General features: G+C 38.9%; 4 protein-coding genes across 8 annotated transcripts; 1 reads left to right on the forward strand and 3 right to left on the reverse strand.

Moving 5' to 3' along the window:
* Positions 1-1,195: 1,195 nt before the first annotated feature.
* LOC113695654 (uncharacterized) lies at positions 1,196-2,863 on the reverse strand. The gene is made up of 2 exons (XM_027214783.2): positions 2,520-2,863; positions 1,196-2,223 (listed from the first exon to the last, which is right to left on the reverse strand). Exons 1-2 carry the CDS (start codon positions 2,691-2,693, stop codon positions 1,645-1,647), a joined length of 753 nt encoding a protein of 250 aa, XP_027070584.1. The 5' UTR covers positions 2,694-2,863; the 3' UTR covers positions 1,196-1,644.
* Positions 2,864-5,856: 2,993 nt separating this feature from the next.
* LOC113695318 (vacuolar-sorting receptor 1) lies at positions 5,857-12,128 on the forward strand. Its single transcript, XM_027214358.2, has 12 exons — positions 5,857-6,640; positions 7,323-8,015; positions 8,797-8,885; positions 8,984-9,053; positions 9,156-9,239; positions 9,703-9,779; positions 9,869-9,950; positions 10,078-10,160; positions 10,343-10,409; positions 11,288-11,416; positions 11,590-11,696; positions 11,820-12,128. Exons 1-12 carry the CDS (start codon positions 6,331-6,333, stop codon positions 11,916-11,918), a joined length of 1,890 nt encoding a protein of 629 aa, XP_027070159.1. The 5' UTR covers positions 5,857-6,330; the 3' UTR covers positions 11,919-12,128.
* Positions 12,129-13,664: 1,536 nt separating this feature from the next.
* LOC113695792 (protein FATTY ACID EXPORT 3, chloroplastic-like) lies at positions 13,665-17,900 on the reverse strand. Of its 2 annotated transcripts, none has more exons than XM_027214946.2 (7): positions 17,115-17,900; positions 15,956-16,346; positions 15,602-15,769; positions 14,895-14,941; positions 14,746-14,783; positions 14,281-14,383; positions 13,665-14,068 (listed from the first exon to the last, which is right to left on the reverse strand). In XM_027214946.2, the coding sequence occupies exons 1-6, from the start codon at positions 17,355-17,357 to the stop codon at positions 14,293-14,295; spliced, it is 978 nt and encodes a 325-aa protein (XP_027070747.2). In that variant the 5' UTR covers positions 17,358-17,900; the 3' UTR covers positions 13,665-14,068; positions 14,281-14,292. The 2 variants fall into 2 exon arrangements, with proteins under 2 accessions (XP_027070747.2, XP_027070746.2); XM_027214945.2 differs by having other exon boundaries at positions 15,956-16,349; positions 17,115-17,495.
* On the reverse strand, positions 16,303-26,111 carry LOC113695793 (uncharacterized). 4 transcript variants are annotated; one of them, XM_072054158.1, is made up of 11 exons: positions 25,749-26,111; positions 25,549-25,626; positions 24,570-24,676; positions 23,512-23,589; positions 23,299-23,400; positions 23,115-23,196; positions 21,165-21,850; positions 19,441-20,857; positions 19,117-19,337; positions 18,593-18,842; positions 16,303-16,349 (listed from the first exon to the last, which is right to left on the reverse strand). In XM_072054158.1, the coding sequence occupies exons 1-7, from the start codon at positions 25,888-25,890 to the stop codon at positions 21,732-21,734; spliced, it is 708 nt and encodes a 235-aa protein (XP_071910259.1). In that variant the 5' UTR covers positions 25,891-26,111; the 3' UTR covers positions 16,303-16,349; positions 18,593-18,842; positions 19,117-19,337; positions 19,441-20,857; positions 21,165-21,731. The 4 variants fall into 4 exon arrangements, with proteins under 4 accessions (XP_071910259.1, XP_071910260.1, XP_027070748.1 ...); XM_072054159.1 differs by having other exon boundaries at positions 16,303-16,346; positions 19,117-20,857; XM_027214947.2 differs by having other exon boundaries at positions 19,117-20,857.
* Positions 26,112-26,138: the final 27 nt, after the last annotated feature.

Below are 26,138 nucleotides of genomic sequence, written 5' to 3' on the forward strand. Positions count from 1 at the left end.
AAGGGAGTTAAGGTTTGAATTCTTAATCTTCCATTCCACCAGAACTTTTTAAGCCATTGAATAATCCAAACGGCTATTGGTTGACAAAAAGAAGATACTAGTAAGCCAAGCTTTGCGTTTTTGACCCACTGAGGACTTATTTGAAGCCCTCTAGTCTGTTGTTATGCGACATGCTAGAGATGATGAATCAAAGTTGTATGTTGGACAAGCAGATGGTGCAATATGGACATGTTGTGGAAGCTGAGTCTCTCTCTCTCTCTCTCTCGTTTTTGTGTGGGGGGCGGGGGGGCCGGGGTCTTCCTATACGTTAGAAGTGGAATATTGTCGAGTTAGCAACGGAAATGTAGCATTTGTAGGAGTAAAGCTCTACGGCTACTTGTAGATATGTAACTTGACGCTGTTATGTGTTTGTGAACTTTGTCATTCTTTGCCATCTTAAAAAGAATCTCTGCCGAAGAAGAATCTGAAAAGGAATTTTTGTAGTTTAGTTTTCGTAAATGAATCTAATGGGAAAGCGGGAAATGGGTTAAAAAAGTATGTAGTCAGTAGTCAGGATGATTTGGGAAAAGAGGGGGAAAAAAAACATGTGATTCCGCCAATGACTTCAATAGGAGGTATATTATACAAGCACTACATCCTCTACCATATAAAAAATACGTATGTGTATAGACACACGCCTCTACATGGTCAATATCATGATAAGGTGATTAATTAATTACTTTGCTTATTAAAGGTGCCGTATTAATACTTGTAACACTACAACGACTACTGGATGAATACTAAATAACATTTTGCTGAACTAAAATGAAATAGCGCTTTCCTTTCTAGCATAGTCCGTACCGAGGTTGGCACCATGGTTCAAAGTCGCGGTCCGGATCGTTCCACATTGATTTCAGTGAGACGTAAATTTTGAAGCATTTAATATTCTAAAAAGTATGAATAATATTTAAAAGTATGTTCAACAAAAATAATAAAAAATTAGAAAAAAAATCAGTAAAATGTAAATTTTCTAGTTGACTCGGAATGATTCGACCGAGACTATTCGTATCGGAAGCTTTTCGATTGAGTTTTCGGCGAGTCAAGTATCTCGGAATCATCTCATCCCGTTATCGTATCGGAGATATCATTTTCGGTGACAACTCGGCCAAGACTTTGAACCATGTGGTTTGGAGGCAATTCATGGCAGCTGAGTATCTAACAGAAATCATCGAGCGTAGCGTGCGTGCCAGCATGAATTTTATTACCACTACTATCAACGGACAATTAATACATTTGTGTCCTCTCACCAGCGACCAGACCGTAAAATTAGTACAATCAATCATATGCCTTTCCCATTGCCCTCCCCCTTCCTTTCAATGATTCCGAAAATCATTCCTCGACTCTTGAATCCCTGCTACGATGTATCTCATCTTTCAATGATCAACAGACGAGTAAATTTGAGTTTTTTGATACCCAGATAGATATTCTCCTTAATTTAATTACATAGCCACCTTGGTCTCTAAATTTGGATTGGCATGAAACTTTAAATCTGTATGGTTACTACTAGCGATTATTGATACTGTAAAGAAGAAGGCTCTTCGCATGGATACAATACGAATACACTCACTCGGTAGTCAGTACTAGTAGTGACTGAGTAGAGAGGTACTAGTTGTTGTTGATTTTGGAGGATAAAGATGTGGCGGGAAAGTCATGCTCGTAGAGTGCCCCAAGAAGGGCCAGAGAGGAGAGCGCCGAAGGGATAGGGCCGAACATCACCCACAAGAGTAGGGGGAAGGTGATGCACAGGACCCGGTTCCCCACCACTGCCAACCTGAACCCTCTCTCCATGATGCTCCGGGTGTACTCCGGGTCCGGGGAGGACGACAACTCCCTGTCCATCCCCAAGGCGTTCACCAAGAAGTTGGCATCGATCAAGCACCCAAGCCCCATCGCGCTGCACAAGAAGCTGGCCAACAGCAAGAAGGACGCCGACCCACACTTGAGTGCAACGATCTTCCCCGATTGTAGCCCCCCCAAAAGTATACTACTACTGCTGGTGCTGGAATATTGCGGTGGCTCGTGAAACCTCAGGCTCGGGAGGAGGTGATTTGCTCCGTTGAAGGAGTTATTGGCGAGAGCCGCCAGGCACAGGCTTATTGTAATGGTCACAATAGCCGTCAGTATAGTCGCCATTAATGTGTTTCTCAGACTTTGCACGGCCAGCATCCCCTTCTTCTCATCTCCCTGCACCTTGGAAAAGAACCCAACCCAAAAAAAAAAATAACAAAAATGAGTCCTGACAGACTATATATAGTACACAAGTACTACAACTTCACTCGCTAGCCAGTATTAGATAGAGCAGTAAAAAAATATATATATATATGGTACTACCTCACGTAATGGTTAAATGAGTGAGTGACAAAAAAATAACTAGCAAGCACGGGATGATATGATAACTCTCTAATAATCCTCCTGATAGTAGCAGTAGCAGTAGCAGTAGAAGTTGTTTTGGGAGTATATACTAAATAGGTTTTGCTTGCCTGGTTGAGCTGTTGCAACCAAGATCTTCTTTTGATGGAGTTGAGGCCTATGGTGGCAAGACAGGGTTTATGCCTCAATCTGTGCCAGAGATAAGCGTGGTAGCCGATTGTAAGGAAGAGGGTTGTGGGTACTAATATGACATCCAACAACAGTATCACTCCGGCAGCTCCCATGTAGATGTAGATGCGCGTTACGCTCTAGTCGGAGTATTTATTATGTTTCTTGCGGAGGCGGTCGGTCCGTGAAATGGAGAGAAGGGACAGCAGAAACGTTGATTAGCCAGCCGCTTCCAGTTTTCAGCACATAACACATTCATTCATTCATGGATTGATAGTTTAGTTGAATTAGTAATGCCACTTTATATGGACGCCTCACACCTCAAAGTCTCCATCCAAGTGTTAGGTCACTTTCTTCTTCTTATTATTCTTTTAATTTCGAAAAATCGTGGTGGCAGCAGTTTCAAGTTTGGTTTGGTGGACATTGATTAATGGACACTCTCTACTCTACACATCGTGGAATCTGATTAAATCTGGAATTTGCTTTTTCTGATGATACGTACGAGCGGACCCGCACTGCCCTCCCTGGTGCTGCTGCAGCCACTTCCCTTTCCAATAGAAGAAGAAGAAGAAAAAAAAAACGTACCAACCCGCCCGAGTGTCAGTGTCAGTGTCGTGTCATTATATATATGTAAGATATGCACTAGCCATCAGATGATCACACACGCACTATTGACTATTGAGTATTCTATGCTGTTTATTTCTCAATGCGTACTGCTACTATAACTTCACAAATTGTCCTATTACTAATTCGCACTGCTTTGTAGTATTAATTACTAGTAATACTTATCACTAGCTCCTTGAGCACTGCAGTTGTCATTCTACCGCCAGCCAAACTAGTATACTCCTCCTTTTTTCTATTCTTTTCTATAGGGTGTGTTTGGATTGAAATGTTTTGAAATAAAATGATTTGCTTCACAAATTTCAATCACCTTTTTATCTTCCAATCACCTTTTTATCTCACATACATCAAATCATAAAAAGTGTTATAGTAATTATTTCAAATAAATCATCCAAATAAATTCTTATCCAAACAAACCCTATGTCTCCCATGAAACTGATTTTTTTTTTTTTTTTTAAAAAAAATCTACATAAATAAATTACTGCTTATGATTAATCTACTATTAATGGTAATAAGTAACATTTCAGCAAATTATTTTTTCTATGTTTTAATATTAATAACTCGTTACCCACATATGTGTCTTATATCATCAAGTTTTACTACAAAAGTTGAGTAAAAACACATATGTGGGTGTCGTCTACACTGTCTGTATATAAAGAGGGCACTTGAGTTAGGATTTGGTGTCAACATTTTCTAAAGCAGAACCATCCCGTGACTGAATGTGGACTCTTGCTTTTGAAGGGTTATCACCCTTCAGTGCCTCTGTCTAGTCAATTATTATTAGTCATTTGGCCCATTCAACATCAAGAATACAACAGATTTCTTCAAAGTTAAAAAACGAGAGCCACTAAAAAAAAACAAATCAAAGAAGAAAAGCAGGAGTTGCGCTGGTGTGGTGACGTTGACGTCGTTCCACGTGCACCCAAAATGGTTGCACGTTTTTCATGGCTAAGTGTTGTGGTCCAAATATCTCGCTGGTAGCCTGCCATCATTATTTATATGTTTTAATCATTGATGATTAGGGTATGTCCTGAACACTACTGTTGTGTTCCTTCTCTTCTATTCTATGCCTTTTTTTTTTTTTTTTTGTGAAAGCCAGAAACTAAAACTGGAATGCTAATAATGCTTATTATTAGTACCCGTAATTGCGAATCTCATACTCACACTCCCAGTCAGCCAGGTTAAGAAAGGTGCTACCATAAGTAGTATATATCATCGTGATATGGATAGCATTAGTACTTACATCGTACACTAATTTCACAAATGGCAACTATTTAGAAATTATCAGCCTCACTTTCAATTTTCAACCTTGGCGCATGCTTTACCTGAAAATTGATGATGATAGGAGAAGTCAAAATAACTTTTGTACTTGCATTTCTTAAAGTTTAATCTACCCTCTAATCTATTGCTTGGATACTTAGTATAAAAATGAGATAATTTTAGAAACCTCCCTTGAGGTTTCTGAAAGTCTCACTCCCCTCCCTGATAGAATACTGGATCCCATTTCTTACATCATCATCATGGATGAAAAGATTTAAATACCTGCACAAGGTATTTTGTAATTATCTGGACAAATTTAGTCAAGTTAGTTATTATAAATATAGATTCCTTTAATTAATATCTAGAATGTCTGTCATGAAGAAAAATTCAAGAGCCACTTGGTGATTGATGCATGGCTTAGAAAGCTCCCGGTACAACAAGTCACTTCAATTAGTCTCTGTAAGCAATTGTTGATATATGGCAAAGAAAACTTCATACATGGTATAAAAAGCTCTGGATTCTCACAGTTGTTGAAGATTCGATGAGCTCTTTCAACCTCTACCAGTTTAGTCTTTAAGAATTTTGAAATTTTTCAATATTCCTTGACAGCCTATGTTGATATAGTTGTTGTTTGTGTATGGTAAATTATGCTTAGCTAATTTTCTGTTTCTCGTATGACTTGATCTGTCAGGTCTCTACCAAATTATTATGCTTAGTTGATTCTATATGTTTCTTGTGTAACTTGGGTTGCTTCATATGGTAAGATGCCAAATCAGTGTGCTTAGCTCACTCATTCATGCATGCTCTATAAACGCGTGAGAGGTTACAAATATGCTGATTTGTTATTGAAAGTTATTATTTGCCTTTTACCTGTAACTTCACTAATGCAAGACAATGGAGGCATTTGTAGTATCAAATTGTTATTGAAAGTTATTAGATTTGAGATTGTCTATTTAGTTTTAGGAGAAGTTTCTAACATTTCGAAAACCTCAAGGGAGGGGAATGAGACTATTAGAAACATCAGGGAGGTTGCTGAAATTATCCCTATAAATATTTGGGGAAGTAGAGTGCAAATGGGTAACAGAGAATCTCCAGTGCCAGGCGGTAATTGATTCGATTGTTAGTTGGATTACAAAATCGATGGATTTTAACTCCATGCCCAGTACTACTAATGATTTGTTTTTATTTTATTTATTTTTGGGTGTCCAGACAAGAAATGATTCCTTAGCAAAGAAGAAGCGAGACTAGACTTTTCATTTTAGTATATATATATTTTTTTATTTTTGTTTTTGTCGTGCGAATGGCGACAAGTGGCCAAGTGATAGATTATCCTCTTCCTCATCATCGAAGGGGCTGCTCGTCTCCTACGTAGTACTGACTTGTTCCCATCGACTGTTTGGAATAAGCAACTTAAGGAGTAGTCCCAACTTCCTCTGCCCCTCTACAATTCAACTCTCCCCAGTCCCTTCTCTTTTCATTTTATTCCTTCCTCCCCTCGTTCGTTTGCTTTTCTCGTCGCAATCTCTTAAAAAGGACCGCTTAACCCTTTTTTTTTTTTTTTTTTTTTTGTTCTTCTCTCTTTTTTATTTCCCCCACTTCTTCCCTTTTTTAAGCCTCAGAAAATTCAGCGCAAAATTATACTTCTCAACTGGGTTGAGTCATCAAGGATTTGATCTTTATACTGAATCGCCGACATTTCTGATCTGGGTTCGCATCAAATTGGCCTAAAGCTCGATACTTTGGTTTGTGATTTATTAGGTTATCGACCTTCTTGATATTTTGGGTACTGCGACAAATACTAACAAAGAAAGCATCGGATTTGATCCGGGGTTTTCGTGTTTTTAAGTTTGGCGTCTTTTTCTGGAATCGACGATGATGAGGGAAATGCTAGGACGCTCTCTTGTTGTGTACTTGTTATGGTTTCTATTTTTGTTGGGGTCTTGTTCGGGGAGATTTGTCGTGGAGAAGAACAGCTTAAAAATCACCTCCCCCGACTCCCTGAAACAAGTTTACGAATGTGCAATTGGGAATTTTGGGGTCCCTCAGTATGGAGGAACCATGATTGGTACTGTGGTCTACCCTAAAGCTGATCAAAAGGCTTGCAAGAGTTTTGATGACGTCGATATCTCCTTCAAATCCAAGCCTGGAGGCATGCCCACTTTCCTTCTCGCTGATCGAGGGGGTGAGCCAGCTCTTTTTTCTTGTTTCAGTTTTACCCTTTTTTTTGTTTTTTATTTTATGTTTGGGGGGGGGGGGGGGGATCGCCTCTCAACTTCAATTTTCTTCTTTTCGGATGAATAACTCCATTATGTCTGATTATGTTTGTGGGAATTAAAATTTTTTTGTTGGTGCGCTTTTGGTCATTGTTTTTGAATGATTTATTTCTATTTTACTTTTTGAGTAAACGGCCTCGCTTGCGGTGCTGCATAGAGTAATTGCAAAAGTCAAACAAACTTAGTGAGTGCATGCGATGTTCAGAGAGTACTAAGAATGAAAGATTATGATTCAGCTTCCAGCCAGATAATTTAGTCATCAAATGCCACTAATTTCCTGTTACTTTGTAGCTTATTTATCTCATATGCACATGTTGATGAATGAATTGTGAACGGAGCGCTGATTGCACAAACGGATATAAATAATGTGCGTCCCCTTATTTGTCTGTTTCATTTTCTGTCTTGTGTGTTTTGGTACAGATCTGTTATTACAGTGTAAATGTGCTCAGGTTGTTCTTAAATGGCCTATCTTTTGCCATGATAAATGCTTCAAACAAAAATTTACGATGTAAGAAATAATGCATAGTATTTCTAGTATTTACCTTAGAATTCTCCTTATGTTTTCCCTTTTTTTGGTGTTGGGTTTCGAAGATTGTTATTTTACTCTGAAGGCTTGGAATGCTCAGAAGGCTGGAGCAGCAGCTATTCTGGTTGCAGACGACAGAGATGAGCCCCTAATTACTATGGACAACCCAGAGGAGGAGGATGCACAAGCGGATTATCTTCAGAGCATAACCATTCCGTCAGCTCTTATTAGCAAATCTCTTGGGGACAAAATCAAGAAAGAACTGTCGAAGGGGGAGATGGTTAGCATAAATCTTGACTGGAGGGAGGCTCTTCCACATCCTGATGATCGAGTTGAGTATGAATTCTGGACAAACAGTAATGATGAGTGTGGGCCCAAGTGTGAAAGCCAGATTGATTTTGTTAAAAATTTCAAAGGAGCTGCCCAGATACTTGAGCAAAAAGGATACACTCAATTTACTCCGCATTACATAACTTGGTATTGCCCTGAGGCGTTTATTTTAAGCAAACAATGCAAGTCCCAATGCATCAACCATGGGAGGTATTGTGCACCAGATCCTGAGCAGGACTTTAGTCGGGGATATGATGGGAAGGATGTTGTTTTGCAGAATTTACGCCAAGTCTGCTTTTTTAAGGTCGCTAATGAAAGTAGAAAACCATGGCTTTGGTGGGACTACGTAACGGACTTTTCCATCCGCTGTCCAATGAAAGAGAAGAAGTATACCAAAGAGTGTGCTGATCAAGTTATCCAGTCACTTGGTAGGTTCCATCAGTGATCATCATTAAGCTACATGTGCTGCTTTTGGATGTGCTTTGATTGCAAAAATCACATATTTTCTGACTTTTGAAGTAGATTTCAAGTGATTCATGTTACTTCATTCAAGTTTCTCTACTGCTTGTGGATTATTGATTCCATTTGCTGTTCTTTTTCGACAACATTGCTGGATCTGAGCCAGGGCCATGTTACTTGAAATTGGACACTTGCTTTTACCTCTAGTAATCTCCATGCGTGAGATGATGGTGCCAAGCATCTTTTATAACTATAGTTTCATAATCTTCATTTGTCTGTTTGTGATATGTATCTATGCAATTTTTAGTAGTAGATTTGTTCGGTTTCTCAGTTTTCTTATTTCATCAGTATCAATTATTTTCAGAAGCTGTTAATTCTTTTTAGGCACTATATTTTTATAGTCCAGTGCAATGAGGAATTAGTAAGCCTTTCAAATTCTAGCTGCTTATTGTGGCTTGGACATGTTTTTTTATCTTTTGTGCTTGCTTATATTCTGGACCTCTGTACAATTTTGATAAACTAGGTTCAAAGCCATCCATTGTTTTGTTAGCACTTACATAGAAGTTTGATTTAGCACATTGCTATGCTTTTCTGTTTATTCTAGGTTCCCAAAGAGAGTGTAATTAGAATTTTGGAGTTACAGAGACCTGAATTAAGTCATCAAATACTGACGACTTATAATGGTCATTTAAGTCCATTTTTAATAAAGTTGATACTGATTTTTACTTGTGCGCTTGTTCTTGGCTGCAGGCATTGATGTTAAGCAGGTAGAGAAATGTGTTGGAGATCCTGATGCAGATATAGACAACCCTATCCTAAAGGGTGAACAGGAGTCACAGGTTCATACTTTTGAGATTTATTCTATCATTTTATCCCAGTTATGTCTGTGGAAAATAATGAATTATCTTGGAATTTTTTTTTGAATTCCTGCTTCCAGATAGGCAAAGGCTCCCGTGGAGATGTGACTATCTTGCCTACCCTTGTCATAAACAACCGGCAGTATAGAGGTATGAATCCTAGAATGACGTCATTACTAAGTTAAGCAGCCGTTTCATAACCTGTTGAGGTATCCGTATAAAACAATCTAACCCTTTAACTTTAACCTGTAGGTAAGCTAGACAAAGGAGCTGTTCTTAAAGCCATATGTGCAGGATTCCAGGAGACCACAGAGCCAGCCATTTGTCTGACTGAAGGTGATCTCCTTTAGCATTTAACTTTTGGGTGCCATTCATTCTTGATTTTGCTTTTAAAGACAATGGAGTTTTTCATTTTATTTGCATTTTTTTGGTCAAGTTTGATCCTCGTACTGATGATGATAATCACTGTTAAAATTTGGTTTGCACCTGTTTTGTTTAATATTGATGCTTATTGTAATCATCTGTAAGAGGACCATTAGCATTTGAGGACACTTTCTCTGATGCTGCTTTGATGGGGAGTAGCTTCTTTTATTTGTTTTTTCTCCTCTTATATTGTTGTAAGTCTTGTTCTTTTTGAAGTTACTGAGTTCAAATTGGTTTGATGTCTGATCAAAGGACTAAATGGTTGGATAATAATGGCGTGAAATATGAGATCACCCAATGATTGAGGATGTTTACAGGATCGGTGGTCTTCTTGACTGGAACTTACTCAAGTATCTTTTTGCTTCTTACCTTGCAGAGATAGAGACAAATGAGTGCTTGGAGAATAATGGTGGATGCTGGCAGGATAAGGCAGCTAATATTACTGCTTGCAAGGTAAGATGCTGTTTGTGGATCCATTGATTGAAGGAGTTGTCTTTGTGGACGTTGTAGGTCCTCTAATTTTTATGACCCATATTTTGTAGGATACTTTTCGTGGGAGGGTATGTGAGTGCCCAATTGTGCAAGGAGTAAAATTTGTTGGTGATGGTTACACTCATTGTGAGGGTAAGACCTATAGAAGTTTTGATATCGTTACATCTAAATACGCATCTTAAGGGACTCATGGCTTAAGCGTTGCATGATTTGTGGGTGCAATCACCATAGAATTGTGTTGTTTGTGTTAATTTAACAGCTTCTGGAGCACTGCGTTGCGAATTAAATAATGGGGGCTGTTGGAAGGGAACAAAGGATGGGAAAACATATTCCGCTTGCATTGTAAGTGGTTCTACCTTTGTTAGCACATGTTCATTACATGATCAGTCAATTGGACTTTGAATTTGTTGTTTTCCCCCTTGCTGTCAATTAAGAAGCAATTTCTAACTTCTATAAAGATATTGGTATTTCATAGAAGTAGAATGTCAAATTTACTATTGCATGTTGTTTTGTCTTTTGTTTAGGATGGACAGACTAAGGGTTGCACTTGTCCACCTGGATTCAGGGGTGACGGAGTTAAAAGTTGTGAAGGTAGGCTTTATGTTCATTTTTTGTACATTGACAGGTTGGGGATGACTCCTTGAAAGGACATTTTGTAACCATTGTTTCGTTCTTGTCTGTGTTGTCATCAACTTAGTGCATTAAAGGCACTTGGAAGTAGATTAACCCTTTTTGCTTGATGTTTTTAACTGCTCCGCATGCGGGGCAGTTGGGGGTAAATAGACCTGGAGCAGAATTATCCTTGTTGTAATGCTTGTTCAAAGCCTCCCTACAAGTCATATGCAATCTGAATTCCCTTGCACTACTTTGTTGTGGTTTATGGATAGTCCTCCATCCTTCTCTTGGTAAGTTTGCTACGCTAGTTCAGAATAACAAGAAAATACTTCAGTGTTGAATCTTCATCAATGGATTTGTAGGAGGTTTGCATGCTAAGATAATAATTGAATTGGTGTCCTTATTTGGCAAAAGGTTGATTTTTTTTTTTTTTAATATATTTTTTGCATCTAAAAGCTTAACTGTTATAAACGAGAAGCAATTTATGCCTTGTTGAATAACCAGATTACAGTGGGGGCCTGCCAAAGTATATTGGAAAACAAGGATGTTATGGCTATTTGATAATCTAACTAGCTTAGAGCAATTGGAAAACAATCTATCTTGTATTTTGAGGATTTGCAAGTTTTTTGCAATTAAAAGATCAATGTTGCAGTGACAAATACTAATAAGAATGGATGTTTTTGTTAAAGTAGTATTTGAACTGAGGAGCTTATCCATGTGATCCTGTATGGTACTCCTCTTGAGTGTTGATATTTTATGCAACACATTTGCCTTTAATCAGGATTTCAAGCTGATTGACTGACTTTGTGAAATGACATCAGCTTTATTACCGTTAAATATTTCATGTGCTACAGATATTGATGAGTGCAAGGATAGGGTGGCGTGCCAATGTCCAGAGTGCAGATGCAAAAACACCTGGGGTAGTTACGACTGCAGTTGTAGGGGCAGCTTATTGTACATGCATGAACATGACACATGTATAAGTGAGTTCTATATATATATCTTTCTTTCTTTCTTTTAGTTTGGCAAGCTTTTGCCCATCTCAGGTGGTAATGTTTGAAACTGTATGGAAAGATTTATACTGCTCTGTTGTTGACTCTTTTGATTGTTTTGTGTTTTGTGGAACCTGATCATCGCATTGATTGACAACTTGCAGGTAAAGATGTGAAAACGGATTTCAGCTGGAGCTTTATTTGGGTTATTATCCTTGCTGTGGCTGCTGTAGGAGCAGGTGGATATGCTATGTACAAGTACAGGATCCGGGTATGTGCGAATAACAAATTGTTCTTTGACGGCGGATCGACTTTTTTTTTGTTCTTTTCTTGGGTCGCTACTTGTTCTTTTGACCGTGGTGAAAAGAAATATGATATGATGGTTGTTTTGCAGAGATACATGGATTCCGAGATCCGGGCAATCATGGCACAGTACATGCCGTTGGATAACCAAGGAGAGGTGCCTCTTCATAATCGTCATGGAAATGTGTGATGATGGAGAAATCAGCATTTATTTCTTGAAGGGCCGGCCTACCACTCTCGCTTCTTTCTCCAGTCTTATTGCTAGTATGTATGGTCATATTTTATGTACATGTAAATCCTCACTTTGGGCATAAAATCCCAGTTGGTGAATCGGGAGATTTTCTTTAGTCTTTGTATGCTTATACATTACTTATACATATTAGATGTTGTGATGACTTAATCGAGATTTCAAACCCTCTTCCCCAAACAAGTTTTCAGTACCTTCTGTCTGTTTTCTGTAATCCGATACAAAACTGGTGAAAAATAGAGAAGAAGAAGAAGAAGAAAGATGACGACTTGAGGACTGGGTCCGTCTTTTCTAAGCTTCAATGGGCTAGAAAATTCTTTTAGGATATTTGATTTGGTTTAGGGTCTGTTTGGTTGGAAGTAAAATGTTTTCCTTGGGAAAATGTTTTCCGTGGAAGTAATTTTTCATGAAAATCATTTCCCTTTCATCATTTTCAGGTGTTTGGTTAGCTTATTGAAATATTTTCTTACTTCATTTTTCTGGTGTTTGTTTAACTTTTGAAATATTTTCACTTTTATCTCTATCTTTACTTTCTACACATTATAACTACATACTTCTTCCCATGCAAAATAAGAAAATTTATCTCATTGTTTAACTTTAAAAAATCTTGGAGAAATGTATATATGAATAAAAAATATCTCCTTAAACAATAAACAAATTGCTGGCCATTTAGTGTCAAATATCAATCACATGCAATGCTTATTGTCACATATATCTTGCACTCTCACTGCTGAAAGTTTCTCTAGAAAAGAATGTCCCTATTATACATAATTAATTACTAGCATAGGATGAGCAGGATGAGTTTTTTTTTTATTTTGAATATACTAGGGGGAGGGGTTGGGTTGGATTGGGTGGTACGGGGGAGGGAGTGTAAGGAAGAGGTTTTGGGTTCGAGTTCTCCTGTTTACACTAAAAAAAAAAAAAGAACATACTACAAGATGTTTTCAGTAAGTTTGGAACGTACTACAGACGGGATGCATGCATTTCGGAAAACAACTTCAGTAAGTTTGGAAGGGAAGTTGTTTTCCATAAGATGAGTGAAAATATTTTACATAGGAAAATGTTTTCAGTAACTTTTGTGCAATCAAACACGGGAAATTAGGAAAATATTTTCATTCGAAACAAACGGACCCTTAATGAATCTGGTAAAATGAGAGCTGTAGATGATGTAAATCATCAACGTAATCAATTTGTAAATCAGATCATATCATCCCCCCACACGTTAGGAGCCTAATCGAATAATACTAGTAATTTTGTTTGTACCTTAAAAAGGCAGTGGAATACTCCCATGACGGACGGTGATTTTTCTTCTTCAAGAAGAAGCGTCCTCCGGTCGGTCCAAATTGTTTTGAAGAGACGCCCATTTCTTGCCTACGGCTCAGCACACCGCTTCAGATGGTTCTGCTTCGATTTCTCACTCCCAACGTTTTAGACTAAATCTACAGCACTATTATTATTTATAATAATTTGATGCATGTAAAATAAAAGCATGATTAAATTTTTCCAAATAATGAGGTAACACATGAAAAAACCATTCACCAAGGTTTTTTCTTTTTTTTTTTTTTTAAAAAAAGCATGGTCAAATCCATCATTATCACTCCGATTTATTCAACGCAAGCATTATTTGGAAACATTATGAAGAACCCACTTTATGAGAATCACCGGAAAAAAGGAAAAAATCTTTCTAGCTTCAGAAAACTTTTTTGTATTATAGCAATCCATAGCAAATAAACCAAGCTTGAAGTAGATTACAGCTCGAGGACATTAGTTTCTGGACATCCTGATTTACACGCAAAAAGGTAACAAGCCGCTTAGCCGTGTCAGTGTAAGAAAAGAGCATCCTCCATTTTATTTGGGGGGTCAGAGTCGTATTCTCAAGAGCTAAACAAGGCACATGATACGATCACTTGACCAAAGAACCACTCTGTTACTCTGCAAACTCTGTCCACCTTAAAATTATATTCAAGGACGCTGGAACAAGCCACAGTTTATACAGCAATGTTTGGTGTACTTTCAGAGCATTATCAACTTCTGACTGAGAACTCAGTTCCAAATTCCGCTTCGCTTCTTCAACCACGTGAAACTGAAGCATCCTGAATGAAAAAGAAAACAAACGATAGCATGCATGTCATTACAATTCGCAAGAAAAGATGCAGCAATCATCAATAATCAACCTCCTTGCTCCATAACTTCAGCTATTTTTTTTTTTTTTAAGGTTACTTTTTGGATAGGTCATCTACAACAACATCCAAATGAACCACCTCACATGTATCATATCAAAGTTTGAAATGCTATCTGCACTTACCTTGTGAGCAAATTAACTTTCTGTCCCTCTTTCCAAGTTTGATCCTTGTGCTTGCTCGCGATCCATTATAATCCTATAAGCATAGAATGCAACTGCCACACCACTGCATATATAAACTGGTTGTAAAATGTACCTTCTAAAGATAGCAAGATACTACTGACAGAAGTTATTTGTTAAAACTATTTGCAAAATTTGCGAAGATCCCGTCCAGTCAATTTTCTTCATTCCACCCACGTTGTTTTTTTACCTAAATATCATGTCTGTAAAACGGAATATTAGTTTTTATAAATTTATCAGTTGATTCAATCATGTGTATCATCCTTCACCTTTCGTAAAACTTAAGGTTGAAGATGACATGAAAGAGCACTAATAATACCACAATCAAGGAACAGGACACAAGACCTGCTTCACAGAAAGTTAGAAATTCCTCCATTATGCTTTAAGAAAAAAGAGAGGATACGAAACCTGACAAACGCTGTGATGAAGTTGGCAATAAATGGTCTCTGCAAGGAACATGAGCATCCATTCAGACATTATACGGGGAAATATGCATTCTCAGAACCTTTAGTCATTTAAGCAATAAGAAGATGCATCAGCAGTGAGTGAGATCTTACACAAAATAGCAAGCGTACTTCCCGTAGAAATAATATTGTACAAATTGCTGCAATCAAATTGAAAAAAAAAAAAAAACACAAGTCAATGCAGCAAATGACGTACTAATAAGTACACACAGTAGAACAACGATCTAAACATTTCTAATGATATTGCCAAAAATACCTATCAAATACTTAAAATTTAGCCTAACTTCCCTAGATTCATACACACTGTATGTTTAGAAGAAACAAAAACAGTGTCAACTCCTGCTTAAAATTACATCAAGGAAGATTAGGGAAATGATTTTTCAAAGTGTCATAACCAGAAAATAAAACAGGATTTTTGGGATAGTTCAGCTAAAGAAGATAAAAACATAACAATAGGGAAAAAAGGAGGGAAAAAAAAAAGATAAGTCTTTATGCAACACACAATCATCTTTATCAAGACTAAGATACATTTAACTGCCAATATTTAGGCGGATGGATGAATTATGTACAGTCACATTGAAGATCCAAAAGTAGCTAATCTCAGCGAATATACTCTTCCGAATCATTGGGCAAAATTAATTTACTCAAGTCATCCCAGTCGCATGATTAAACTTGGCTCAAAGCAATGCAAAGAGACATCTGACAATATCTAAGCAGTAGTTAAACGTCTTTCAAGTCAAGCCCACAGCAATTGTCTGCTCGGTGACAGATAGATTGAGTTAAAGAAACAATAAACCAACCTGCCTGCCCTTTTAAGGCCAGAGAAGATGATTCTCCTTTCTTCCACGATCTTAAACTTGAGATACTTAGGGCCAAAAGAGTACCACCAAGTATAACACCAAACCTTACAGCAGAGACACTTCCGGTGAACATGAAAGAAAGAAAGCCGCCAGCAGAAAGAAGCGCACCTGGAAAGAGGAAGCGATTTGATCAAGCAGTCAGACGGTTCTGCAATATATCAGCTTAATCCGAGTTTGAAGACCAAGAATAATTTATACTTGAGCATAGAAAATGAGGGGAAATGATACTGTAACTATGGGGACAGATGACATCTGCAGAATAAGCTTTCTGGCAATAGAGATGTAGACGCATACCATATGGTATTCCTAGGTAAAAGTCACGCATTTTAGAAACTTCCTTCAAATCATCAGTGGAGGAAGCAAACGTTTCGACAATGTCCTTTACGGGCTCGGGATAATTGTCAGCAGCATTGGACAGGTATTCCTTACCCTCCTGGCTGATTTCCGAGGCAATCACGCTCAACTCTTGTCTTGCCTTCTCAGCTTGAACTTTTAATTTCTCAGAAGTTTCTTTTAAAATAACCCTAGCTCTGTCAGAGTACACTTGATAAGCTTCTTGTGATACGGTCTGCATCTTGAGGGCTTGTTCTTTGAAAGAAGATAGAGTTTCTTTCCAGGCATCCTGTGGTTCGTCAGCTTCCTTTTCAAGATCATTGGTTTCCTTCTCCACCTCAATGCTTGTAGGCTTCTGGAGAGGAAGATGATCGAAATAAGAAGGACGAAGAGATATAACAGAGACTAGACCGAGTATAGAGAACGAGACAAATATACAAATATATCAAGAACAAAGACGGACAAGTAGTCAAAGCAGCTAGAGGAATGGAGCACAAGACAAAGCATTGAACATTTCTGGAACGGAAAGAATAAATGTGGTTTTTGTTTTTTTTTTTGGGATTAAGAGGAGAGAAGGGAGGGGGGGGGGGTGTTGTTGAGATGCTATTGACTCCTGGGAAGGGGAAGACACCACCTCAGCAAATGCGGTTTTCCTGAGAAAAAGTTTTTTCACAATTAAATGCTTCAGCGTCGAGACTCAAACTTTTAGTGAGTGTTTTGCGAGAACGCCACCCACCAAACCCCCATCCCTACCACATCCCCACAACACACCCAATCCCCCACCCCCCCCCCCCCCCCCCCCCCCCAAAAAAAAAAAAACAAACACACAAACACCGCAAACCCAAAAAAAAAAAGAAAAAGAGAGAAGTGTTGTGTGGTTTTTTTTTTAAATATGTTTGGGTGGTTTTTGGTTTTGGTGTGTGGGGGTGTTTTGGGGGGAGGGTATGCAAAACAGAGCGATATGTTTCCTGGCAGTAGAATAGGATAAATTCAAGCATGAAACAGAAACCCGGGCAAAGATCGAATGATGGTGAGTAATAAACTTGGATGGACAAGTTATTTTTTGGTTTGGTTTTGTTTTTGGGGGTGGGGAGAGGGAAAGGAGAGAGTATAGACTGACCGAGGAATCGTCGTGAGAGGCGGTGAAAGAGAAAAGCAAAGCGGGGGGGCGGCGCAACGGAGGAAGTCGGAGGCCGAGCGGAGGCGGCGTAAAGGAGAGGAGTCGGGGAGGATGACGGAAGGCAGGTGAAAGGGAGGGAGAGGGGTGAATAGTGAAGGAAGGCATTGGCGGAGTTGGAGTATAGAAATGGTTAGGTGAAAGGTTAGATATAGGGTGAAGAATCCCTAATACAACTGATTTCATATGCTTTACTATTATTATTATTTTAAGTTTGGGGGGAGGCCAAAAATAAAAAAAAATAAAAAAAAATTGTGCTGTTGGCTCCGTCTCTCAGAATAATCAATCTTCTGTAGATGATAACGAGGGTGGGGGTGGGCAGGGAAGGCAGTGGAAGGGAGGGAGGGCACAGCGGTTACTGCAGAGCTGTCGGGGAGGAAGAATCCGTTCGCGGCGGCGCGGCTGCTGTTGGCGGTGGGCTCTCGTATAAAATATAATACTACTCCTCCTCCTAGTAGTAGCGGTAGTAGCGGTAGTGGCAGTAATAGTAGTGCAGTATTTTAATAGCGGTGGTGGAAATGGTACATGCTGCATACTCACAGTCTACCAGTTCCCTAAAACTCATTCTTCATTTTTTTCCTTTTTCCAAAAAAAAAAAAAAAGTTGTTTGATGGGGCAAATAAGTAGGGGAGAATTTTGGAATCATATAAACGTAGTCGGTGCAACCCACATACATCGCACACCGCACCGGCACCGGTCCGGCCCAATGCCAAACGGCCGATTCTGATTCTGGAGTTCTACGAACACAACGCTTCACTGTAGTATTACTTTTATATTTAAATTAAATAAATAAAAAAATCAAATCAGAGCATATGTATCGCTTTGGTGACACGTAACGGAACGAAACCTTTTTTTGTCTTGACTCTGACCGCTTAAATTTTGATTCTAATTTTGTCGACCAAAATGTACAGAGTATTAATTACTACTACTATAATGAGTATTTTCCTCTCGCAGTCCCCAAGTTTTTACTACTGTGTATTATGGATGTTTATTGAGTATTAACTCGTACGTTGTCCTAACCCATTTCTCTCTCTCCTCCATTGCTATCCTTTTATTCTCCTCAACAAACACCCACCCACCCATCTCTGATCTCCCTCCATTTCTCCTCCTTGTTTGCTATCCCCTTTCCCATGCCTCTTCCTCCTCCTAAGCCAATCTGCCTCCTCCCCTTCCTCCATCACTCACAGTACTGTTACTTAAGTGTTTGGCCAGCAAAAACTCATCAACGGCAACAAGGTACTTTAATTGCAGCAGAGGGGTCTTGGGTCTGACTAAAAAAGATGATGATTATTATGGTTTTCCCCTCGAGTGATGATTAATTGGAGTTGGGTATAAATTAATTACCAAGGCAGAGCAAAACAACAACATAAATAGAAAATGAAATTCAAAAAAGAGAGCTAAATAGTAGTATGAATTTTGACCTGACGCACACTTTGATAATACCATCATCATCATGCAGGCATGCTGTTGGTTATGTTTTAATTGCTCAACCACCATAATAAGGGCAGGCTTGCCCTCTTTGCTAATTGTTGTTCTTGCTACACTGATCTAATATTACGCCGCCTCGGATCCTCCGACGTCTCGAGTCCATGCATAAAGATTTGCAAATTTTTTATTATGGCCAGTCTCTTTTGGTCCTTTTCTCCTTCACCTGTGTCCTTTCTTTCCTTTCTTTAGAGAGGAGAAGAGGAAAAGGAAAGAAAGAAAAATCATGTGGAAGGAACAAAACATATATATAGTTTCAGTCGAGCAAGAAAAGCATAAAGTGTCATATATATATATATATATTGAAGTTGATATTTGACAAAAAAAAAAAAAAAAAAAAGCATAAAGTGTCCCTCATAAAACTCAATAATGTACAAGCAAACAAAAAGGAGAAGAAGAAGAAGAGGAGAGAGAGAGAGGAAAGGAAAGCATATATAAGTGGTGGTTGGGATTTGGGAACCTGCTAGAATCTCTGTGGTGGCTCACGTGTAAAGAGTAAACCGGCCGGAAGGAATTGGTGTCCGCAACAGCCGAATGGTGAACTTAGACACAACAAAGAAGCCGTCGGAATTAGCAGACAACGGCAAGAAGAGAAGACCGGTACGTATCAAAACTACAACAGGGTTTATGACTGACCGTCTTTTCTTGACAAAGAAGGGTAAGAGTGCCGAACGGTCGCGCCTAGCCTCCAAAATAACCACATCCAAAAGCACAATTAGGAGGAGGGATAATTTCAGAAACCTCTCATGAAGTTTCAAACTAATTCACTCGACCATCACCTCACCTGAGGAGCATCACCAACGCCTGAAACGGAAAAAAACCTACCCGACCATCACCTCACGTCGATATATATTAAGAGCAGCCTCAAGCTCTAATATATCGGTATTAGAAACAAAAAAAAAAAAAGAACAGATTAATCTCCATAGCAAACTACCACAAACAACAGTTGCAAATCCATTATAAAAAAAAACACTCACGAGAAGATATCGGTATCTTTTAGTACGTAAGAAGACATAAATAATAGCATAAACCTTCACTCATCAAAAAGAGTAACTAATTAATTATACAATAACGAGGAAAGAGAGAAATAAACACTACTACTATTGGTGGTGGGTTTGTATGGTTGGTAGATGGAAGAAACAGAGTGGTGTTAGTTAAGACGACGAGAAGAGATAGAAAAGAACAGGGAAGATACAGAGAAGAGGTTGTAGGCGACGAGTTAACAGGAGAGTATATCTATATCACATGAACGTGCATAGATTTATAAAGAAATTATAAATTGATTGCTTCGTTTTCTGACGCTCCAAGACTGGACTTGAGTCGATTGCATATCCATTTTAATATTACTGGGAGCAGATTGCTTGTTGGACAAGCATCTTCCAGTTCCCTAACCTGCCCGTTCAGATGATATTTATGTAAGTGACGGTCAGATGATATTTACTACTTATATAGCATACAACAATAAATGATATGCTTCTGCTTCTCCGGGGGGGTTTCCACTTTCCACTTTCCACTTTGCACCAGAGAAAGATCATAAAAAACTGAATAATAAGATGTTGTGTTTTCAGGGAGGGTGTCCGCTGGGTGCTTTTTAAAGCTGTACGGTTATAGGTGAAAGAATGTACAAGTGGGTGGTGGTACATAATAATTTGGGGAGACAGAGAGATGAGCGAGCGAAGCCGTACTAGGAGTAGAATGTTTGATGATCAAATGGCAGTGGTGCTCGGGAAACTTGGAGACGACGATCCTTGTGAGCAGGAGGAGGAGGAGGGCCAAAGCACGTTGTTGGACCGGTACGAGAGGCTCTCCTTCGAGGTTCATTTGAAACAAGCCATGCTGGGGAGGAGTCTGTCTGAGCCATCATCATCTGCTGTGGCCAGGACAAGGGCAGCTGGCAGTGGCGCGGCCCAAAAGGGCAAACAAGGTGGTGCAGCGGCGGCCGGACACCTTAAGTCTAGAATTCACAAAGTTGTCAAGATGCTGATCAAACCATTAGTTGTGGGTACGAGCAGGGTGTTTGCGAGAAAGGATGGTGTTCGGTCGTCAACTCCGGTCGTACAAGGAAAAGACCACCGCAGGCACCTGTGGAAGGCGGCATTCAGTAGATCTATGCGGGGGGTTTGATCTTTGATGAACCCATCATTCCTGCATATCTGCTTCTCACCCATTCGCCTCCTTCACTCAACAATCTCTCTACCTACCTAAAAAGGGCAAAGCAGAGCCCAACAAAACATTTACTACTACTGGACTGTTTTATTAGTAATTTTTTTTCCCCGTATGAAATTCATGTGAAAATCTATCTATTATGGGAAATTACTTTAGAACATGAGTATCATCATTATAAATATGAAAACTATTAACAACAAGAACTGAGCCTTGTTAAAGTAGCAAGGTAAAAATGACATGGTCTGAATCTCTCTTTTTCCGACAAAAAAGAAAATGAAATATATATATATATATATATACACACACAAAAACATGTGTATTCCCATTTTGTCTTCTACATACATGTTTTATTTGACACTCTGATTGATTGCTGAGTTGAAATGTTAGTTGGTGCTTGTAAATGTGTATGGATCAGCGCTTCAACAGAGGGGTGGTGCCACGGAGAAAGCGGCTAGAGCTGCTTCTGTAATTCGAGTGGAACCGAGCCACAGGCCTGGCGCTTCTCATCCACAGAAACAAATTTCCATAAAAATGTCAGCAGCAAGCGCTCGGTCGTCTCAACTCATCGATTCAGAATGAAAATCAGAGGTCACCTCTTTTCGAGGATTTTGTATAAAAAAAGAAACTGCACTGAATATGGCCAAGTTCTGAGTTACAAACAGTCTTGCAGTAACACAACTCATGATTTAATACCTGAAAAACTACTACCAGCGTCTTATCCTTTAGGAGGCTTCGCAACATCAAACGCTTGTTGCATCAGAGACAGCTTTACCAATCATAGAAAAATCACAAACAGAGGAAGCCCAAACGGGCATGTTCGCTCTCCTCAAATCCAAAAGGGGAAGTCAAAGCCGGAGAAGAAACATAAACCAAAATTCTAGCCTATTACGAGAACGATCTCATAACAACCTACGCACGACCCATGTACTGCCCGGTTCTCGTATCCACCAAAATTTCCTCGCCCCTCTCAATGAACAAGGGAACACTGACAACAGCACCAGTGTCAAGAGTTGCTGGTTTTGACCCACCTGCCAGACCGCTCCAGATTACAATTGCACAAACAAGAACAAGAAATAAATGAAAAAAGTAATCCACCTCCAAATACAAACACAAGTGAAACTAATCACTCCCACAGATTAAGCATGCATCTTCTAACTACAAAATCTTAACTTGTGCTTATTCATTAACTCTTGACATTTGACAATATAACAAATTCACTAGAGACCATATAACCCGAGAACCAGGATATCTCTGTATTTACAATCTATTTTAGAAGCTTACAGTGCCTGAGTGGGGAAAGGTTTGTTCTCCCTATTGGATGGGAAGCTCTGTAACATCAAATGGCGACTGAAAATTAATTTTCCACCCTTTCATATGCCGTTTCTGAACCAACCAGGGAGAATTGGTTCTGAATCAGTAAATGGCAGGTTCTGCCTCAATCAAGCCAACCTCAAAGTTGAGTTCTGTTTTTATTATCTCTCACTGAGGATGTACAAAATTAGACAACCACTCCCTCAAATGCTGATTCAGCCTCAGTACAACATTTTACATTCAGAGGAGGCAATAAATTTTGTCTAGAGTTGTTTCGATCGAGCTCATCAGCACTTTGCACTTCAACATTAGGTTTTTGGATGGAGCATGTTATCTTAAAAGCCAGTATCCGGTGCATTAAGTCTTGGCATAGAATGCAATAAAAATAAGAAATAAAAAACAAAACCATGTATGTATAATGCAAAGCATTTCTACTCTTCATCCACTTGTTGCTTCCACTGCTGAAAACCACCCTCTCCCAGTCTCCTACAATGCCCATGAATACCAGAGCAGGTACTGTGTTGGATGTTAAAGGGGAGGAATGAAAGTAAAAACAAGAGGAAGAAGGGAGAGAATAGTCATGGATGAAGCAGGAGAGGGTTATGAATAAGTGGTTAAACCTTTACAAAGAACATTCCTTAAATGTCCCCAATAGTAAGACATGCGAATGACAAAATCATCCGCCCAAACACTTTGAGGCTGTGTGCAACATGATTAGCAATTCAAGAAATGTCAAATCTTTCATCTCTTGAGAAAAAAAAATCTGAGGCCTGAAATTAGATTTAATCCAAATGTGAGGGATCAGCCAAGTAATTTCTTAAATCTAATTTTTCTATCCTTCTGCCCACCTGATCACCAAACGCTAACAATATTTGTATGTTATCACCCTAGGGATCAATTATGCCTTTTCTACTATCATCAGCTTATTTATTACTTCGATAAAGGAACAAATTAACCAAGAAAAGAAGTAACTACCATTACCTTGAGCCGTGTCACCTCTCACACCAGGATCAACATCAACCACAGTCAACTTCACTGTGATGGGAAGTTCAAAATCAATGACCTAATTAAAAAGAGCAACATTAACCAGCTGGCTAGCAATGATGACAAGAATTTCCATTTCACAAATAAGATAGTAACTTGTGATATCAAGTGTCCAAATTACTTTTCCCTTCCAAAATAGCAGATTACAGTCCATGCCTTCTTTCAGCCATTTCATTTTATCTCCAACATCAGCCTCATTGAGACGAAATTCTTCATATGTGGTCTGCAATATAGTTGAACAAAACTTCATTCCTTAGTTGTAGTAGAGGAATATGAATCTTATGCTTATGACAACTATCTGTTGAACAAACTAGGAAAACAAGTAAAACAGTACCAGGTCCATGAACACAAATTGAGAACCATCCTTGTAAGTGAATTGCTTCGTTTCCTTAAATATGTCTGCCTCTTCTATCTGTCGTAACAGTTTTGTGTTAAGGAATGTACAAACAAATCAAGAAGAAATATGTTAGAAGAAACTTGTGAAATTTGTCAGTGTCAACATTAAAACCAAAACCAAAAAGTGTTCAGAATTGGCACTTTATGAATGAAGTAGCTAGTGCAGTCAATAACATGGGCAATCTATACTTGTTTAGATATTACTTGCCATTACTAAGTGAAGTAAGAACCCTACTTGCCTAAACAAACTTAAAGCTTTACCAAAGTTGACCTTCTCAAAGAAGACGCATTTGGTCATCATCTTGATATAATTTATGCTAATTTTCAAAAAATGTAATGCACGCAGCCTTGTAACATCATAAGGAATCCTGTTCTAAATTTCCAAGAGGATAACAAAATCTTAGGGTCTGTTTGTTTGGAAGGAAAATATTTTCCAGAAAATGTTTTCCTGATTTTCTATTGTTTGGTTGGGTTATCGCTTTGGGAAAATTTTTTCCTACCGAAAATAGTTTACATCAGATGGTGTAAAATGACTTCCCATATAAATGAACTGAAGTTATTTTCCATGTCCGCCTCGTAAGTCGTAAGACTATCCATTCAAGCTCCCCCACCAACCTTAAGATTCAGAACAAAACCCACCATTTGTGCAATAGCTCACTAAAGATTTGTAGTCTCCATCTCCTCCCAAACACCAGAAAAAACATGGAGAAGGTAATTATTTTCCTCGATAAAATTTTTCATGGAAGACATTTTCCGTTGAAAATATTTTACATTGAATCAAACGGACCATTAAAGTAAGATATTTTCTTCCAACTGTCTTACAAGGCCAAATCAACCCAGTTGTGGTAAACTAAGATGGAAATATCTACAGGAGAGAGTTAAATAACGTGGATCAGTAACCATGCCAGCGATGAACCAAAAGCTTCACTCCTTTATTGGTACAATGTAACACACCATATTAGAGGCACAAAAACAAGCCAGTTATCAAAATACTACCTTGCTACCAGCTCGAAAAGTTTTCTCTACCGTGTTTCCTGTTACATAATTCCGCAGTGTGGTCCTTACATATGCAGCTCCTTTTCCAGGTTTCACATGGAGGAACTCTAAAGAAGGGAGAAAATTAAGAAAATGTTAAAATTAACATGGGAAAACGGAATGGAAGGATGACAAGCTATGTATATGGAAATGATCATTTTTTAGAATTTCAAGTTGTTTACACTAAAACCACATGAGACCAAAGCTACGAGTCAAAATCCCAATGATGTCCCAGTCTTCAGCTAGTAAAACAATTTCCCTCTGTAACTGAGGATGCTGTACAATTTGAAAGAGATTCCAAGTGACAAAGGCGGATTTTGAAAAACTTGCATTGGAACTGAAAGTGAGAATTTCCCCTACAAGTACCATTGCATTAGCATTTATGTCCTACATAACGCTCCACAAAATGAGTTCACCGATCCACAAAATGAATTGACCGATCCAATCTTCTGACAACCATTCGCCCTAACATCACCATCTAATGCTTATATGTCCATGGATGTGCCATGAAGAAAAGTGCCACTTTCCTACTCTTCTACTAAATGCTGGATGACTACACTTTTTTTTTTTTTATCCACTAAAAATGATAGCAAACAAAAATGATAGATAAACTTGAATGTGTCGATTGTTCACGTATCCACTAAAAAAGAAAAAGTTGACAGAGTTTCCAGTGGCAAAATCAGTAAAATAAAATACGTTCGCATGAATAGCAAGCAACATGTTAGTCCTAAGCACAGCCTAAGTATCTGAAGCAGCATACACAGATCACAGGTGCTGTAAGACATTAGCCCAGGCAAATAAAGAAAGCACTCAATTTTAGGTTTTACAATCACAACTACGCTCATTGGGAATGGCGACTGCAAGAACAAGCAGCGAAGAACAAGACAAAATGAAAACAAAAAAAGACAAGGAGTAAGAGGAAGAAAGGCTACTGAGTTACCTATGACTCTCCAAGGCGAGCCATCTACCTCAATATTGGAGCCCACTTTGATATCATTGCTAGAAAATGCAAAGATTTCTGCGGAGAAGAAAGAAGGGGGAAAAAATAATTCTCTCCGGTTTTCTGTATAGAAAGGAAAACAAGCCTGGCATATGTAGCGAATAACGGAGAAAAAAGAATGGTAATGGAAAAAGAGTTACTAGTAGTACTTGGGAACCTTGGCCGACGGGAGGAGAGCGGAAAAGGCCGCATTGAGAAAAGGAATGGGTTTGATGGGGAAGAGGCTGGAGATGGACGGAGGCAAGGGCACGAAGTGAGCTTGAAATTGGTGATTCCCGCCATGGGTTCAGGAGCTGGGAGCCGGTACCTTTGTGCTTTTCTTGATCTTCCCCCCGCCAAATTTATGAGTCTGGGGAGCAGACCAGACCAGACCAGTCTCAGCAGCGTCTCTCACCAGAGATAAAAGGATCAAGGAGCAGCCAAATGTGCCCCCGCACACAATACTGCCTCTTCTTTTTGCCTCAATTGGGGAGGGGATGTCCATCCACACGCACTCCGACACGGACACTCCTTTCCACCCTGTTTTGTGT

The sequence above is a fragment of the Coffea arabica genome, chromosome 6e (genome assembly GCF_036785885.1).
Source record: "Coffea arabica cultivar ET-39 chromosome 6e, Coffea Arabica ET-39 HiFi, whole genome shotgun sequence".
Classification (NCBI taxonomy): Eukaryota; Viridiplantae; Streptophyta; class Magnoliopsida; order Gentianales; family Rubiaceae; genus Coffea; species Coffea arabica.